Source organism: Bicyclus anynana, chromosome 2 (assembly GCF_947172395.1).
Source record: "Bicyclus anynana chromosome 2, ilBicAnyn1.1, whole genome shotgun sequence".
NCBI lineage: Eukaryota > Metazoa > Arthropoda > Insecta > Lepidoptera > Nymphalidae > Bicyclus > Bicyclus anynana.
The window spans coordinates 1352962-1370970 of record NC_069084.1 but is presented as its reverse complement, the minus strand read 5'-3'; the positions used below and the strand labels follow the sequence as shown (position 1 = coordinate 1370970).

The 18009-nt window shown below is 34.6% G+C and overlaps 3 protein-coding genes across 3 annotated transcripts in view; 2 read left to right on the top strand and 1 right to left on the bottom strand.

Annotated features, from left to right (window-relative positions):
• LOC112047351 (probable 39S ribosomal protein L24, mitochondrial) overlaps positions 1 to 18009 on the top strand; it is a 503102-nt gene that overhangs the window by 215425 nt on the left and 269668 nt on the right. The window lies entirely within an intron of this gene.
• The window catches only part of LOC112055612 (protein madd-4), a 352294-nt gene that overhangs the window by 162070 nt on the left and 172215 nt on the right, over positions 1 to 18009 (bottom strand). The window lies entirely within an intron of this gene.
• On the top strand, positions 12756 to 16629 carry LOC128198852 (uncharacterized). Its single transcript, XM_052886219.1, has 2 exons — positions 12756 to 14949; positions 16493 to 16629. Exon 1 carries the CDS (start codon positions 13634 to 13636, stop codon positions 14879 to 14881), a length of 1248 nt encoding a protein of 415 aa, XP_052742179.1. The 5' UTR covers positions 12756 to 13633; the 3' UTR covers positions 14882 to 14949; positions 16493 to 16629.

Sequence of the window (18009 nt, the reverse complement as noted above, 5' to 3'; positions counted from 1 at the left end):
GGGCTAACTTGTTAGGACGAGGATGAAAATCCACACCCCTTCCGGTTCTACACGACATCGTACCGGAACACTTAGTCGCTTGGCGGTACGTCTTTGCCAGTTCAATGTTAACTAGCCACGGCCGAAGCCTGCATTGTTGTTTGACGGAATTCTCTACAGGGTTAAACTAAATCTCTAAAAGCCGGCAACGCATGTTTTACCAAAGCCTCTGATGTTGCAAAGTAAATTTTTGTAGGTTTGGGTGTACTCTTCTATAACAAGGTCCCCAAGACTGTGATGGACCTACCAATGCATAGCTTTAAGCAATGTGTTAAAAAACATTTACTTAGTCGAGGTTACTACAACATTGATGAGTTCCTTAAAGATAAAAGCGCTTGGAGGCCATTGGATCAGCTTCCACCTTCACACAGGAAATAAAACTATAAGAAATTGTAATTGTTATCAATTGTAAATTATAATACTGTATGACTTTTTCAAAAGAGCAACTGTTGAGTTTCTTGCCGGTATCTTCTCAGCAGAACCTGCCTTCCGAACCGGTGGTAGAATCTTTACAAATAGCCAACTGACGTGTCAAAAGTGCTTGTAAACTGAGCCTACTTGAAATAAATGATTTTTGATTTTGATTTTGATTTTGAAATGTACAGTGGTCACTAACTTTAACTGACCCCTATTATAGCGATACAACATTTTGGTACCAACACCTACTTTAAATTCAATAGTCAAGTTGAAGTCAAAGAATGAGAAGTGAATATTATTTACTAAGCCATGGCCGTGCCTGATTAAGTATTCGAGTCACCGGCCAAAGTAACAAATTAAACAGCCTATCTCCAATTCACTAATAAGAAAGGACGTTTGTTAAAAACACATTAGTCAATCCCCGGGCCCCTTTTTAAAGCCGGGTCCCAAAGATAACGCCTAATTTAAAATTATTCACAAAAAAGCCCAATAAATCAGTTTGGTAACGTTGCCCCCACATGAAGGTTTTGCTTTTGATAATAACTCATCCAAAATAGTCTTTGTTCGGTTTAAAATAGGGAATAAAGGCTTAATAGAAGATACGACGTTTTTCGGTGGACATTTAAAACATGTTACGAAGGCATTTATTATGTTTGTTTGGCTGTTTGCCGTGTTGTTAATTAATGTATTGACTATTGAGCGACTGATGTTGTTCTGAGTTACAACACAAGTTATAGCGTCTTGACACAATTAGATTATGTAGAAACTTTAAAGGGAACGCGTCTCTTGAAAGGAAGCAGCATTTTTATTTGTATTTTACATTACACACGCAAAAGCTCTAAAAATATTTTTCAATAATAAAAAAATGTAAATAAAAAACAATTACTTACCTTTTTTGGAGTTATGCAAAATTGTATGATTTCTAATTTAAATTATTATGTAATTATAAAGCATTAGCGATTTAATTACAATAATGTGTTGTCAGAGTTCTAAATAAAGTTCGTTTTTAAATTAATTACAGCGCTCAGTTCTTTACCACAATTTTACGAGTATTACCCTCGTAAAAATAAATAATCATCCAGTCTGAGAACTCGGCGAACTATTAAAGGATCAACTAAAAAGTAAGTATCATAATATGTCACAAAAAGACAAGATGATAATTTAAAACATAAAAAACTGACGTAAAAAGTCGTAACTGTACCAGTTTTAAAACTATAATACATGATAAAACGTAGAAATGTCCATTCAGAGTTGAAATTCATCGCTCAATTTCACTATAAAGCCCATTCTAGCTAATGGAGTGGGCCTGTAATGTCCTTGCTGCGTATTACCAAAGTGTACATTTACATAGCCGAAAAAAATCCTCAAGGACTTATTTGTAAATATTAAGTGAAGTACTAGAGCTTTTCGTGACTGACAGAGATCGTCTGGGTAGCTGTACCACTTATACCTTCATGAATATTTCTGGTACCAAGCATAATTGCTGTGTTGTGATCTTAAGGCGGCCGCGTGGCGCAGTGGGTAGTGACCCTGCTTTCTGCATCCACGGCCGTGGGTTCGATTCCCACAACTGGAAAATATTTGTGTGATGAGCATGGGTGTTTTCCAGCGTCTGTGTGTATTTATGCATTATATAAGTAATATATAATTGTATATTAATATTATAATATCAACTATCTTAGCACCCATAACACAAGCTACTCTGTATGCTTACTTTGGGGCTAGATAGTGATGTGTATTGTTTAAGTATATTTATTATATTTATTATTATTCATTACTAGCGGACGCCCGCGACTTCGTCCGCGTGAAAGTCGTAAACTTTCAACTACCCCTATCCTACCCTACCCTACCCCTGCCCTACCCCTACCCTACCCTACACTACCCCTACCCTACCCCTACCCTACCCTACCCTACCCCTACCCTACTCATTAAGGCTGCACTTCTTTATTTATTCCCTCCCCCGCGAGTCGCGTCGAGCGCGGCAACCGTTACACAAAAATAATCCATATAGCATGAATTAGTATTCACGCGCGATGGCTTAGCGTATTTCTTGTATAACTTTGGTGTATCTTTACCGATTTTTATGATTCTTTTTTTATTGAATAGGTAATAATGTTAACTTTTTTAGTTAGGGATGAGTGATGAGTGTTATAAACATGAGAGTTGACAAATATAATTAGAAAGCTCCGAACTGCTAAGCTATCGGGAGTTACACGTGTTATTGTAAGTCAACCATAACAGATAGACATATATATGCTGTTGTGTTTTTATAGATAATTTTAAGGAGAACATTTCCGTCATACATGATTTCTATGTAGCTTTAACCATTAAGGCTGTACACGCGACGGAAGCTTAAAAAATTGAGTAACTTCTCCCGTTTTCTCAACATTTCTCTTCACTGCTCTGCTCCTTTTGATTGTAGCGTAATGAAATGTATACTATAACCTGCCCAGGAGTATGTTGAATAATTGTACCAAGTTTCGTTAAAATCCGTCCAGTAGTTTTTGTTTCTATAAAGAACATACAGACAGACAGACAGACAGACAGACAGACAGACAGACAGACAGACAAAAAATTTACTGATTGCATTTTTGGCATCAGTATCGATCACTAATCACCCCCTGATAGTTATTTTGGAAATATATTTCATGTACAGAATTGACCTCTCTACAGATTTATTATAAGTATAGATAAGGACATGGTATTACCTCAGGTTGACCGACGTAGAGCACTTTAGGATCTAATCCTGGCATGTTCAGCGAAGTGTTGCTCTTTATATGATTTACATCATCATCATCATAACATCAAAAGGGGTATTTAATAGTGCCGTCATTTATTTTATCTATTAGTTATATAACAAAAAAATTGATGACACTCATGTTTCTTCATCATTGTCCTTTCAAGTGGCCAGTCAGCCACAGACTAAAGAAAAGAATGTGTATAAACAAAAGTAAAAATTGGCTGTTAAAAAAAAATATTTTTGCATCATTTGTTTGTATACTTCGGAAATACGCACCGCTATACAACATTTTCTTTAAAAAAACCGAACGTAACTCGAGTTCGGGTTCACTTAAAAAGGCATTTACCCTTCGTGCCCAAGTGACTTATTGTATACCGAAGAAGAGGGATGCAACTACAAAATTCTTATTAGAAAAAGCAGGAGAGGAGATGCGCCACAAATATTTAAATTAAGTCCTCCCCTTAATGTCGGACATTATTTTTTTATCGGCACGTCCAAATAAAGATATGTCGTGAGGTCTTTTCGAGAGAAAACGTTATCTCCTCGGTGGAAAAATGTCAGTTGTGAGACTCTACTATGTCTACTGTTACGTTACTTAAGACGTCATATTTAAGTAGTAAACAACTTGAATTATTATTTTTGTCTACATTCGTTTTTGTGTATAATAATTATAAGTCATGGCAAAGATTAAGTTATGGTTTTTGCATTATTACGTGTGATGCTTTGGATAATAAAATAAAAAAATTACATTATAACTTAACCATAAATAATAGATTATAAGTCAGTCCTTAACTATTTTGAAAATCAAAACAACGTTCTAGAAAAAAATACTAGAGCGGGGAGAAAAAAAGCAGATATTTATTTCTGGGGAAAAAGTATTTTTTGTCACTTGTTAGGTACCAAAGTGCTATAAAAAAACATCTTTTAAAAAGATAATAATCAAATTGCGTGCAAATAAAATTAAAATATTGTTTTTAAATATTGCCTGTTAGAACGCGTATTATATTTACTCCCTAGTATATAACACGTCATTTTAATCCCTTGTATATCAATCTACTTAACTAAAAACTAATAATACTTAACACGGTCTACAGCGTAGAACTGCAACAAACAATTTCTACCACAGATTAAACAAAATATTTCACAGCGCGCCTTATCAAGAGATTAAAACGTCCCACATAAACTTTTTATACTGTTTAAATAAAATGATTAAAGTTTTAATATAAACAGCGCCGAGATAAGCTTACACAGACATTTTATTCATTCCCGTTTTCTTGCAGTGATATACTATGAACAAGCTTTTATAACCATCGTTGTAATTCCTTTATATAGCAGGTAAGCTTGACGTTTGGAACCAATGATATTAGAATAAAAAAAGGTAGATAGGTTACATAAACCACATTCGAAGTTTACAACTGGCACACAAAAAATCAACCCATATTCGGCTCACTGCTGAGCTCGAGTCTCCTCTCAGAATGAGAGGAGTAAGGCCAATAGTCCACCACACTGGCCCAATGCAGACTTCACACACGCAGAGAATTAAGATAATTCTCTGGTATGCATGTTTCCTCACGATATTTTCCTTCACCGATTGAGACACGTGATATTTAATTTGGATTTAGAAAATTTGGAGGTGAATGCCCCGGACCGGATTCGAACCCACACCCTCTGGAATCGGAGGCAGAGGTCATATCCACTGGGCTATCACGGCTATATATGGGTTGATGAAACTCAAAAAATATTTTAGCGGTGTCAATGGCGCGATGACAGTGTGGCGATTGAGCTCAGGTTTGCTAATTAGCATAGTTTTAACGTGTCACTTGCGGTCCGCGTATAATCTATCTACCTCTTTTTCTAACATCATTGTTTGGAACCTTCAAATTTTACTTGACGTTTCAGAAGTGTAAACTAAGCCTAATTGAAATAAATGAAATTTAAATTTGATGTATCAAGAAGACAGCACAGATAAAACCATCGGTATAACAGAACAACATTTTTCAGGGCATGCATGAAACACGTCCTGCAATACCCTGCTACATGGCAGGATATTGTACGAAAATGTTTAATGTTTAGGATAAATAGCATCCTGTGTTACGCCAGGGTATAATCTATCTGCATTCCAAAATTTACCCAAATCGCTTTAGTAATTGCTTCGTAAATAAAAAACACAAACTTTTGCCTTTACAATAGTGTGCTTTATCACGTTTGTTTAAATTATTATGGGATTACGTTGTTTTTGAAAGTGCCAAGCTAGATCTAACTGTCAGTTCATGTAATATCTTGCTCTATAGAGCAAAAGCAGCAATTGTCAGGGCATGCCAGGAACACATACGTCCTACAATACCCTGCTTTGTCCTCTATAGACTTTGACAGGATTAAAAGTAGCTTATGTATTTGGTACACCAGGTTACGTCTATAGAAGGAGTAACGAAAATGCACACATAAACTTTCGCCTGTAAAACAATGTGATTTAACCCGTTTGTTTGAATTATAGATAAGAAGTACTTAGTATTTGGATGAGCGAAGCTAGAACTGTCAGTTTATGTAACTGTATCTTGCTCTATAAATCAGCGTCAAACTACATCACGTAGTAGTGACGTCAGTAAGCAGATTACCCGTGAATCATATCATAGTATAAGAGACGGCACCTATAGCATGCTAGAGAGCTAAGCAATAACAATGCCCCAATTTACCGCACCGAACGTGTACTTTGAGAGCTGGCAGCTATGTGATGTTAGAGCGCATTAACAATGGGTTAATTTACAAACTATACAACAAGGCTTCTCTCGATCTTAGTCTATGAGCTTATAGTCATAGTATAACGTGACACCAGAGAGTATGCCACAATGGTCTAGTTTTCAAGTAGTGTATCATGAGCCTTGCTCACTCGTAGGGTTGTCACATTTTGAGTTCAAAGCTTGTTGCAGATAGACATTATAAAACTTAAGAAAGTCAGTCAGTCATGACAATACCGCTTAGTTCTGCAGATTCTGTCGTAACAACGACAACCAAACCAGAAACCTTTTTAAGCTTGAGCAACTGCTCTTTAAGAAAAAAGAAATGTAAAGATTTATAATGTATCGATTCAAATTTATTTCCTGGAATATATTTATTGCGACATATTTTGTTAATTTACGTATGTAGAATACGTTACGTAGAATAACTTTAAACTAGATATATAACAAATAGAAAATGTTCTTTACAATTGTCCTGGTCCTGCTGGTTCTGAACAGTAAACCGTGAACTTAAATTAGTACTATTACACTTCAACTTAGTGTACTTCACACAAATGGCTTATACTTGCGGGGGGATTGAGCTTAGACCCTCGATGCTGTTCTAATGGTATAATCAGTATGATAATGTTTGTCTTTACAACGATCAATGTCCGTTGGAAAGAAAACCCAATGTAAAAAATTTGATAGACAACCCTAAGCATTATTATGTCAAAGTTCTCTCAAGTAATGCTCTATATCTAAGTAAATTAAATATCTAATTTTGTGTTTTAATGGACATTAATTTAGTGGTATATTTCATTAATTAACTAACAATTTATCTAAAATACTTTGCCTTTAAACTCTGTTTCTTAATACACAAAAAATGCTATTGTTGTTGTAGAAATTGAAATTTAAAACAAAAGTCAATAAAATTAGAGCCTATTAAAGTAATTAAAAGTTAGAGCAAAAACCTATTTTAATATAAAATAAACAAAAGTGTTTTAATTAGCGCAGCACTCATTTCCAACACAATACAGAACAAAACGACAAGGCCGTTAGTTGTCGCGGCGTTTCATATTAAAAAGTACAAGTTTTTCGCTATTCAATGTCAAATAGTATTTAAAATATAATTTGTTTAAATTGTAGCTCGGGAGAGATTTTTACATTTTTCCATTCGAATTTCAGAATGCTACTGCAATTTTTACACTATAATTAGGAATTCTGAAGTAGTTTCGTCTGGAGAATTAATTTACTCGTACAGTGCCGGTTACTCTTAAAAAGATAGTGCGCGAAATTGCGACTCTCTCTCGGCTTTGACTATTTAAACGTTAAAATTTAATAAGCGCTAAAGAATCTCTGGATCCTTCACAATGGGAACTCAGGGTTGTTGAAATGATTCAATTATCACAGACTAAACGTAAAGTTATTGACTAAATAACCAACTTCATCTTTTATCAATTGAATTACATGGTTTTTCAACCGATTTCGAAATAGGCATATCATGAGTAACTCAGAATTTTTAATCCTCACGCTTAGATATTTTGTCCAGAAATTTGTTTTCTTAATTTATTATGGTTTTGTATTTTTATAAATTAATTAGCTGACGCTGCGCGGTTTCACCCGCATAGTTCCCGTTTCCGTAGGAGTACGGAGATAATATATAGCCTATAGCCTTCTTCGATAAATGGACTATCTAACACTTAAAGAATTTTTCTAATCGGACCTAGTTCCTGAGATTAGCGCGTTCAATCAATCAATAAAACAAACAAACTCTTCAGCTTCATATATTAGTATAAATTAAGAACATGTGACGTCAATTAATAAAATATATTGTTTATGTATTTTTTTATAATTCACGTTATACGTTCAGGTTGAACCCTTTTGATAACTTCTTTTTCCGTTGGGAATATATTGCTTTATAACTAAATGTGTTTAATTCCCAGCTCAAGACAAATTAAAAATACATATATATTTCCTTAATTAATTCATGTCTGTTTTCAATGTGGTTACGGATGGTTTGGTTACCTTACCCTACCTGCAAAGAAAATTATGTAATAACTTCCTACAAATTTTTGCATCAAATCAGCTAATGGAATAGATATTTGATTTTTTATGTTTACTTCCCGTCTTTGTTTTTTCTTTTAGTCTCTGATTCTTAAAGGAATTGGAATTTTGTTATATAAATCCTGTTTCTAACGCACAATTATTATCAAAGGACGTTTGTTATTTAATATTGCGCGAGTCTATTTTTTCTTCAATAAATTTTTCCGTAGAGTATTTGTAATTTAGTTAATTATAATCTCTCTTTCTTTCAAAATTTAGCTTTATTGTTGGGATCAAGAAAAGCGATACATGTTATTTTAAAGACTTATTAAATTAAAACGTTTTTTAGGATTCCCTAGTCCACAAGGAACCGTTCGTGGTTACACACCTGTGCTATGGCAAGCTTAGCTTAACCGTCAGAGCCAGTCATTATCATTAACGTCTGATAACGATAGTTTTAGATGTGTAACGCTCATGTACCGCTCCACACAGTTATTGTTGAGGACTTTGCGCTCGAAATTGTTGATGAGCACCTATCTAAATATACCTAGGATACACAATCCAGTCAGGTAGGTCCAATTTTGACAAGAAGTAATCAAGTATATTAGCGAATCCAACTCGGTTGGGCTCTCCGCGACATCTTCCTGTCCAAAACTCCTCAGTGTCTGAAGACGAAAGTCTTGGAACAGTGCGTGTTGTCAGTGATGACTTACGGATCCGAGACATAGTCAATAACTGTGACCCTCGCTTGGAGTTTCTTTGCGTGATCGAATCAGAAATGAGGAGAACGCAGAAGAACCAAAGTCACTGGCATAGCTCAGTGAGTCGCGAAACTGAAGTGGCAATAAGCAGGCCACATAGTTCGAAGAGCTGATGGACGTTGGGTTCCCATTCCCAAGGTGCTGGAATGGCGACCCCGCACCGGAAAACGCAGTGTTGGGCGATCCACTAGGTGGACCGAGGACATGAAGCGGGTTGCAGCGAGACTGTTTTATTTGGAAGTTTATGCAAGAGGCTTATGTCCAGCAATCTGTTAGGATAATGATGAATGATCATTTTAGAGCAAAACGCATTGTTATCAGTTATCACGGTTTTTTCTGTATCTTGTTTATAAAAAAAACTACCCATGTTTTTTGATAGCCATGATTTAAGCTAACCAAAGATATATTGAATCTTTTGATCACAGTAATTGATTTTATTATTCGTGATTTGGGCGATTGTGTGAACAAAGGAACATGATTGTATTAATTAATTTGTATAACCCTTTTGTATAGTTATTATCATTGAGATTATTTATCAATAGTAATAATAGACAATATTTTGTAAAATTCATCCTGGAGAATTGAGAGTGGATCTTCAAGTTACACTTACATTACAAGCGCTTTTGTAAAGTTAAATTTACATGTTTATAGTGACTACCGGTTTGGTTTTTTTTTAATTATTATCAAAATTTACACTAATAAGTTAATTGCCTCGTTGGTGCAATGGTTAGCCTATGTGGAGATCCTGGGTTGGAGTCCAGGCTGTGTACTTACCGAGCGTTTCTTATAAGAAATGTTCAGTACAATTTTTACTCCTAAGTTGGTGGTGTTACAATAACACCCCGTGTCTCAGAGAGCTTTAACAATGACTGGGACCGACCTAATGATTATCGTTAAAAGTTAAAACATTATTAACCTAAAACCCCGCCCGCCCGAAACTAGTTCGAATCCGGTTCGGAGCATGCACCTCCAGCTTTTCAGTTATGTGCATTTTAATAAATTAAATATCTCAAACTGAAGGAAAAATATCTTGAGGAAACCCGCAACCCTGAGAATTGTCTTAAATCTCTACGTGTGTGAAGCCAATTCGCATTAGGCCAGCATGGTGGACTAAGACCCTCTCATACTGTGAGAAGACTCGAGCACAACGGTGAGCCGAATATGGGTCGTTAAAGAAGATGATAATGATCCTATTCCTATAAGGAAGGAGGAAGGATGAGGTGTGCTCTTAAATTAGGATGATAATGACGATGACAATATAAGTCTCTTCGAGAAAAACTGCGGAATTCACCTAAAGTTTCACCATTTAACATGATTGGCTTATCGATTTTCTTTACATAACGTAATAATACAAACTATTATTGACATTGCTTACATTAAATTAAGGTCGAAAATTAATTAACACAAACTCTTTCCCCGAGGCGACAAGAGCTAACTGCTGAGGTTATATAAATACCACTTTATCTTACATTAAACCTACTTATAACGTGTCAGAAATAATGTTTCATATTATTTTAGACTCTCAAAAGGAGTACCATTCAAAAAGTTCTGAAACACCAACCATTTCAACGGGTAGGGCACGAAATAAATCAAAATAATAAATGGTCTAAAATCATAATGGAGTTAGTTTAAAATCTAGACACGTATTTTGAGCTAAGAAAGCAATCCCGCGCGAGGTTAGAAAATCTTAAAAAGTTTCCACAAAAATGCGAATGAACAAAATTTTTCTTACGGCATCATAAATCATTTTGTTGTAGCTAAATTGCCAACTGTATCAAAGTTGGCAATTTAGAAATACGTAAATTACAGCTAATACACGGGGGAGATTAATATGATTTTGTTTTATTATCTGACAACTTTTATCCCCGTCTCCGTTCTCGTTTGGGGATAAAAATTTAACCTCGTAATTTGCTTCTTATACTTACTTCTTATCAATTCGATAAAATTGAGAAGTAGCATTAATAATATGCTACCGACTGATTTTTACGTCAATAGTTTTTGCAGCACACTCGATGTTAACAATATTTTAGGTAATTTTTTACACCTTGGGTTACATTATTTGAGTTTTAGGAAGAATCCCTATTTTATTTTTTAATATAATATAGCCTAAAGCACTCAGGGATAGTGTAGCTTCCCGACAGTGCAAAAAATTTTTCAAATCGGTTCAGTAGTTTCGAAGCCTATTAAATACATACATACAAACTATCAAATCTTTCCTTCTTATAATATTAGTATAGATAAACAACCATACTACTTTCCATGCATGGGCATGGGCAAATGAAAAGGAAGAAGTATGGCTAGACAGTAATTGTGTAGCCATAGTTTTCCCATTCTATTTAGATTGTGTTACCAGTCATAGGAATGTCGAAAGCACGGATTCATCATCACAAATGATAACAATACATGTTAAATTTCGATTACAAAACCATCGATTAGTCAGTCAGTCAATAAACACACATGGTGCCATCGAACCAAATAGATAACCCTGAGTGAGTGTATGGGCATTCCATACAAATACGTGTTGTTTATCTCAGCTTGAGTATGATGAGACATGTTGGAATTCCATTATGATTCATATTTTTTGGTGTTACAAAACAGTAGGAATTTTGATTGAATTCAATGTATCACTAGTTAATCACATGGAGTTAATTTCGGTGGGAAAGTGTAGAACCATTTTCCGTAAAGAAACAATTTAGCTGTGGGTTTATTTTGGTATGGAAAATATATACAAGAAGAGTATCTACACACCCTAAGGCTCGGGGTAGGGTTGGGGTAGTTGAAAGTTTACATCGAGTTTTACGTGGACGAAGTCGCGGGCGTCTTCTAAAATAAAGCAATAAAGCCATTTATTGCTATGTCCGTTGAGATAAAGTTCTCAGATTGGAACACATCCAGAAAAATGTTTAAAGATAAAAGCGAAGAAAGTTATTTCTTATCATAAATATGGATAGTATGACTTGGCAAAAGTCAGGTTTAACCTTAAAACGTAAATTATCTTTGGTAGGTATAACCTATAGTTTTTTTAATTTCCAGCTTAAAACAAAAGAAATAACAATCAACTTACTGGTTAACAAAACTGATTGATTGCAAAAATCCATAACCATCATCGTCTTGCAAATTTGAAAATGGCGTCACTAGTTTTTGATAAGAGAGGTTAATACAATCAAAAAAGAGTTTCAGTTGTTAGCATTTGTACCATCACAATCAATCAATTCTCTTTATAGTTCACTCTCCCTTAATCACTTTACAATACAATTTCTATTAGATTCGTAAGAACTAATATATTAGCTACTATACTTTTTATTACCACATTGCATGTCAGTTCACTTGATAAGACTTGGGAATAATTCAACAACATATTATGACCAAGCGAAATGTAGAGTTTCACACAAAAAAAAACTATCGCTAAAGACTAAGAACTTCATCTAAACACTACGTAGATGGACAGAGAATCGCAAAAGTATGGATCAATAGACTCTTTCTATTGGCTAAAATTAACAGTTTCACCAAAGCAGCACAAATCCAACCAATTACAATCATGGTAACGATTGCAATGCAATAGCCGTAGTCGGATATGTAACCCTATGCCAATATTTGGCAACGAAATTATACTCTGAGTGCCAAAGTATGTTAAGAGCGAAATCTTCATTGCCAAAGATTGGTTCATTAATTTTTGTACATTTAATACAGAATTAGTAAAAACACGTAACAGTGACCCAGAAACCCTGATAGCCCACCGGATGTGACCTCTGCCTCCGATTCCGATGTGGGTTTGAATCCGGTCCGGGGCATGCAACTCCAACTTTTCAGTTATGTGTATTTTAAGAAATTAAATATCACGTGTCTCAAACGGTGAAGGATTTTTCCTTCGTGAGGAAACCTGCATACCAGAGATTTTTTTTAATTCTCTGCGTATTTGAAGTCTGCTAATCCGCATTGGACCAGCGTGGTGGACTAATGGACTAACCACTCTCATTCTGAGAGGAGACTCGAGCTCAACAGTGAGCCGAATATGGGTTGATAATGATGATCTGTGGCGGAGCTGTCAAGCTGACATGTCGTAAAATCAGCTGCTCCTAGAAATTAATTTTTAATAATTTAAGTTTTTATTGTTTCTTTTTACTTTTTAATGTTTAATACATAAATAACGTTAATACATTTATAGACTTAAGTTGTATCAGTGTTAAAATAAAGTATCTCTGGCTTACGTAGCCATAACTAAAATTGCAAGACCAGGTGACAGTAGAAAAATTTGAAACTCAACGAACAAAGGAGTTTACCGGGGGAGTATTGCTTTTATTTTCTTTGTTATTTGCCCTTAAATCATACTATTAACTAAGGTTTATCGCACATTACACTTTTACATTCTCGTAAATCGCGAGACACGTCCCATCACACAGAAAAGACAAAAGTTTCCTCACTTTGCTTGACTGATAGTGGAAGCAAAGTCGACGTAAACTTATACTGTCTCAGACAACAAAAACATACACTACAACATAATACCTCGAGCTATAATACAGTACGTAAAGTTAATTTATTGTTTCCACCTATTAAATTGCTTGCTTGAAGAGAATAAGTTGTATTTTCCAAAAGCAATCTTTAACAAAAGTAGCTACCTACATAAGTTATATTATATTTATGTTTTGTGTGTTGAATTACACTTTCATTCCATGGTAACTGTGAAATACAAATATATACTTGAAATACTAAATTAGAATTTAAAGAATTTATTTGAATTTAAATTAGAATTTAAAGAATTTATTTGACCTCAACTTCAGTATAGACTTTTAAACAATTATTATTACTCATTTTATTTTACATTTTCCATCTCTTTTTCATTTTCATTTTCCTTTCTTTGTATGTCATCTATTTTCCTTCTTTAACATTTATTCTGATTGGTGTGTTTCAGGAACACTTGTATGATGGCACGTCCAATGTTAACTCGACGGGCAGCCGCAATGGAACAGCAACTCCAACTAAAAAATGCCCTACTGGAAATCAAGTCACTGAAACAACTAAATTCTGATTTGTTGAAGGAACATGATGATAATGAAGAGGAACTGAGGAATATTATTACTAAAAACTCACAATTAAAATCTGAGCTCGCCGAACTACACAGCACTCACTCTATGGTTTTAGAGGAGCGCAGCCAGCTTCAGGAAGCAGTTGATACATTCAACCAGTGTATACGGACTTATGATGAAGCCCTGGCTAAAATATCAATGTTGGAAGATGAACTGAACAGTGCACACAAGACAATTGATGACCTTCAGTCACAATTACAACAATTTGAAACACAAAATACGAACAATCTTTATAATGAACTGCTTGCCTCTTCCACATCAGTCCCGGCGCCAATGCTTTGCATTGATCTGACTTGTGACAGCCCATGTGCAACCAAAACTTTGGCTATGCCCCAATCTAGGTATAATTTATTTAATAGCCACAATAAAATTAAAAAATACATTAAAATTAAAAAATTTATGAAAAAGACTCAAAAACTAATTAAATTTCATAGTACAAATAAAAAAAACCTGGCTTTGAGAAAGGAACGGTCACTATTAATTAAAAAAGTAAACACTTACTGTTCTTTACTTGAAAATTCCAGGGAAAAATATGAAAATGAAACTCAAAGTTTACAGCATGAACTAAATCAGATGGAAAATAACTTGCAGGAAATAACTGCTAAATATGAGTTGTCTCAAAGTCAGATCCATGATCAAATCATAGTGGCTGAAGAGTTGTTAGCCTTAGGTACATACAATATGGCCCGTTTTGAGTCATTAAGTAACAAATGCCAATGTTCAAATCAGGTACCTTCGGTTACTCAGGACTGTAGTAGTGTTTTATCTAATTCTGGATATATTGACTTGAGCCAAAATGTGCAATGTAATAATAATGTTATTCCAATTCCTTCAACCTCAGATAAAAATTTAAGTTCACATAGTTTTAATTTGCCAAAAAAGGCTCAAAAAAAGACTCTAATAATTTCTGATAAGTTAGGTAAGGATTTTGGCTCCATTATGAGCCAATACCTAAACCATTCAGTGACTAATAAATGTTTTCCAGGGGCTAGTTTTAATTATTTAATAAATAGTATAAGTACAGAAAATGTAGTTGGCTACTCAAATGTAATTTTGATGTTAGGGAACAGTTTAAAAAATTAAAAGGCATCAAATCATAAAATGTGTTGAAAAGCTTTTGGTATTACATAGTAGAACCAAATGTAAATTTACATTATGTGCCTTTCCATACTTTAAGTCAAATGCTAAAGAAAATAAGCATATCCATGAATGTGTGGACTTAGGTATTTTTCCGAACCTAATGAAGCATGGCAAATTGATACCACTTTTTAAATCAGGAGACAAATCAGATCTTAATAATTATAGACCGATTACAATATTGCCAACACTTAGCAAGGTCTTTGAAAAAATCATATTAAATCAACTTTTATGTCATTTTAATTTAAATAACTTGCTTCATCCTGAACAGTATGGTTTTACAAAAGGTCGCAATACAACTGATGCAGGGGCTAAACTTTTAAAACATATTTATGAAGCATGGGAAGGTTCTAAGAATGCTATTGGTGTGTTCTGTGATCTGTCCAAGGCGTTCGATTGTGTTGACCATAACACGCTTCTACTCAAGTTAAGCCACTATGGCATCAAAAGTGTTGCACTCGATCTCATTGCCTCTTATCTCAGTGATAGAACACAGAAGGTATGCATAAATGATATAAAGTCGCACGGTTCCACTACCATAATGGGCGTCCCACAGGGTTCAATTCTGGGTCCTTTTCTATTTTTAGTGTACATAAACGATTTACCATACCATGTCAGCGGCATATGTGAGATTGTACTGTTTGCTGATGATACATCCTTAATTTTTAAGTCCGACAGAAATAAAGATAACTCTGACGACGTAAACAGTGCCATATCGCATGTGTCGCATTGGTTTACTGCAAATAATCTACTTTTGAATGCTAAGAAAACAAAATGTATTGAGTTTTCATTGCCAAATGTTATAAAACTAGATAAGTCTATAATGATCGATGGTGAAACATTAGAAATGGAGAGTTCCACAGTTTTCCTGGGAGTGACCTTGGATTGTAAACTTCAGTGGGGTGCTCATATAGAAAAACTGTCTGGTAAACTTAGCTCAGCGGCATTTGCCGTGAAAAAAATAAGACAGTTTACTGATGTCGATACAGCTAGGCTTGTTTATTTTGCGTACTTTCACAGCGTAATGTCTTACGGTATTTTATTGTGGGGCAAGGCTGCCGATATACAATCTATATTTGTACTTCAAAAAAGAGCAATTCGAGCAATATATCAATTAAAATCACGCGAGTCCCTTCGTCAAAAGTTTAAAGAAATAGGTATACTAACAGTAGCCTGTCAATATATATATAACTGTATAATATATGTAAGACAAAATATTAATTTGTACAAACGAAAAGGAGATCTAAACCCACGTCTTACTAGACACGGGCATAAGTTAGTTATTTCTGCATATCGTCTCCAAAGAGTAAAAAAATCTTTTGTAGGTTTGGGTGTACTCTTCTATAATAAGATCCCCAAGACTGTGATGGACCTGCCAATGCATAGCTTTAAGCAATGTGTTAAAAAACATTTACTTAGTCGAGGGTACTACAACATTGATGAGTTCCTTAATGATAAAAATGCTTGGAGGCCGTTGGATCAGCTTCCACCTTCACACAGGAAGTAAAACTATAACAAATGTAAACAGTAATTGTTATCAATTGTAAATTATAATACTGTATGACTTTTTCAAAAGAGCAACTGTTGAGTTTCTTGCCGGTATCTTCTCAGCAGGACCTGCCTTCCGAACCGATGGTAGAATCTTTACAAATAGTCAACTGACGTGTCAAAAGTGCTTGTAAACTGAGCCTACTTGAAATAAATGATTTTTGATTTGATTTGATTTGATTTTGATGATGACCCAGAAATCCTTTAATTATTTCTAAATTTGAAACAGTGACTTAATTGTGACTAGGTAGTAGGTTAGGTACTAACTTTCTTAAGAGGTAGGTAAGGCTTTGTCAATCGCTTTCTTATAGTATATAGTATATATACTGGGTTTGTACTCACAAAAAGTTAAACACTGAGTCTAATTAAGTTATGTACTATACGATTCATGAGTTGGAGACAATCTGGTCAATTTTAATTTTTACAAAGGTACATAACATTAATGTTGTAGATGATAATAATAATTTATTCTTTTTAATGTAACATCCGTTAGGTTTGTTATACCTGGTTTTCAGTAAATTAGTAACAGGAACAACTGGAAAAGTTTTGTACCGAAAGCAGTGCATTGATTGCAATTGTATGAATTTAATTATATCCATTATATCTTAATATATAAATGCGAAAGGTAATAACGATATATCCAAAACTGCTTAACGTACAAAGTTGATATTTGGCAGGGAGGTAGTTCGTAGGTAGTAGACGTCCACTAAGAACGGATTTTGCAAGAGGGCCGTATTAAATAGGTCTAAGGGCAGGCGAAGTCGCGGGCGTCCGCTAGTTTTATTATATTTAAGAGGTAGTATATTCCAACCATATTTCTATTAAGTTGCTGTGGGATATCTTATATCCCAAACCAGTTGCTGGAATACTAGTCCAGCACAACTTCTACGTATTACCTTTATTAGTGCTCGTGTAATATTCAGCTATTCACTGAGTGTATGTTTCATTATGTATATCCAATTTGTACTGGAATCCTATTTAGTAATACTGTGGAATATGCAGTATATATAATTATACATGGGAAACAACTAGTGGTATAGTTTTTATTAGAACTAATTAAGGGAAGTCAAGTAGACGGATATGTCAAGGCAAAAGTAAATAGGCATCTTATGTGGGCTCTACGAGTAACTTTAACTAGCTTTTTACCCACCCGGAAGCTAATCAATAATTTCAGGTTAAAGACTGGAACACAGCATTGCTGCTGGAGGCAATTAAAAATGTGATATTATGGGCCTGAACGATCTCTGACTGTTACTTGACTGACGTTGACATGAAACTTATAGATACATATATGTATCTATTAATTCACCATGCTGAGTAGATTAGTATTATGTAATTAAAACAAAAAATTACGTTTGTCTCAACGTAAACATAAGAGTTCAAAGTAAGCCTGTAACTTTCAGTAGGAAAATTTTACGTTTAAAAATTAAAAGCCTATATTAAACTGCGATATCAGAAAGAGCTGTCAAATGACAGGGCTCACAAAGCTGAGCAATAAAATGGCAGCACCGCAAACATGAAAAGTA

Coding starts and splice junctions, on each gene's coding strand:
- LOC128198852 (XM_052886219.1), top strand. CDS start 13,634: ATGATGGCACGTCCAATGTTAACTCGACGGGCAGCCGCAATGGAACAG.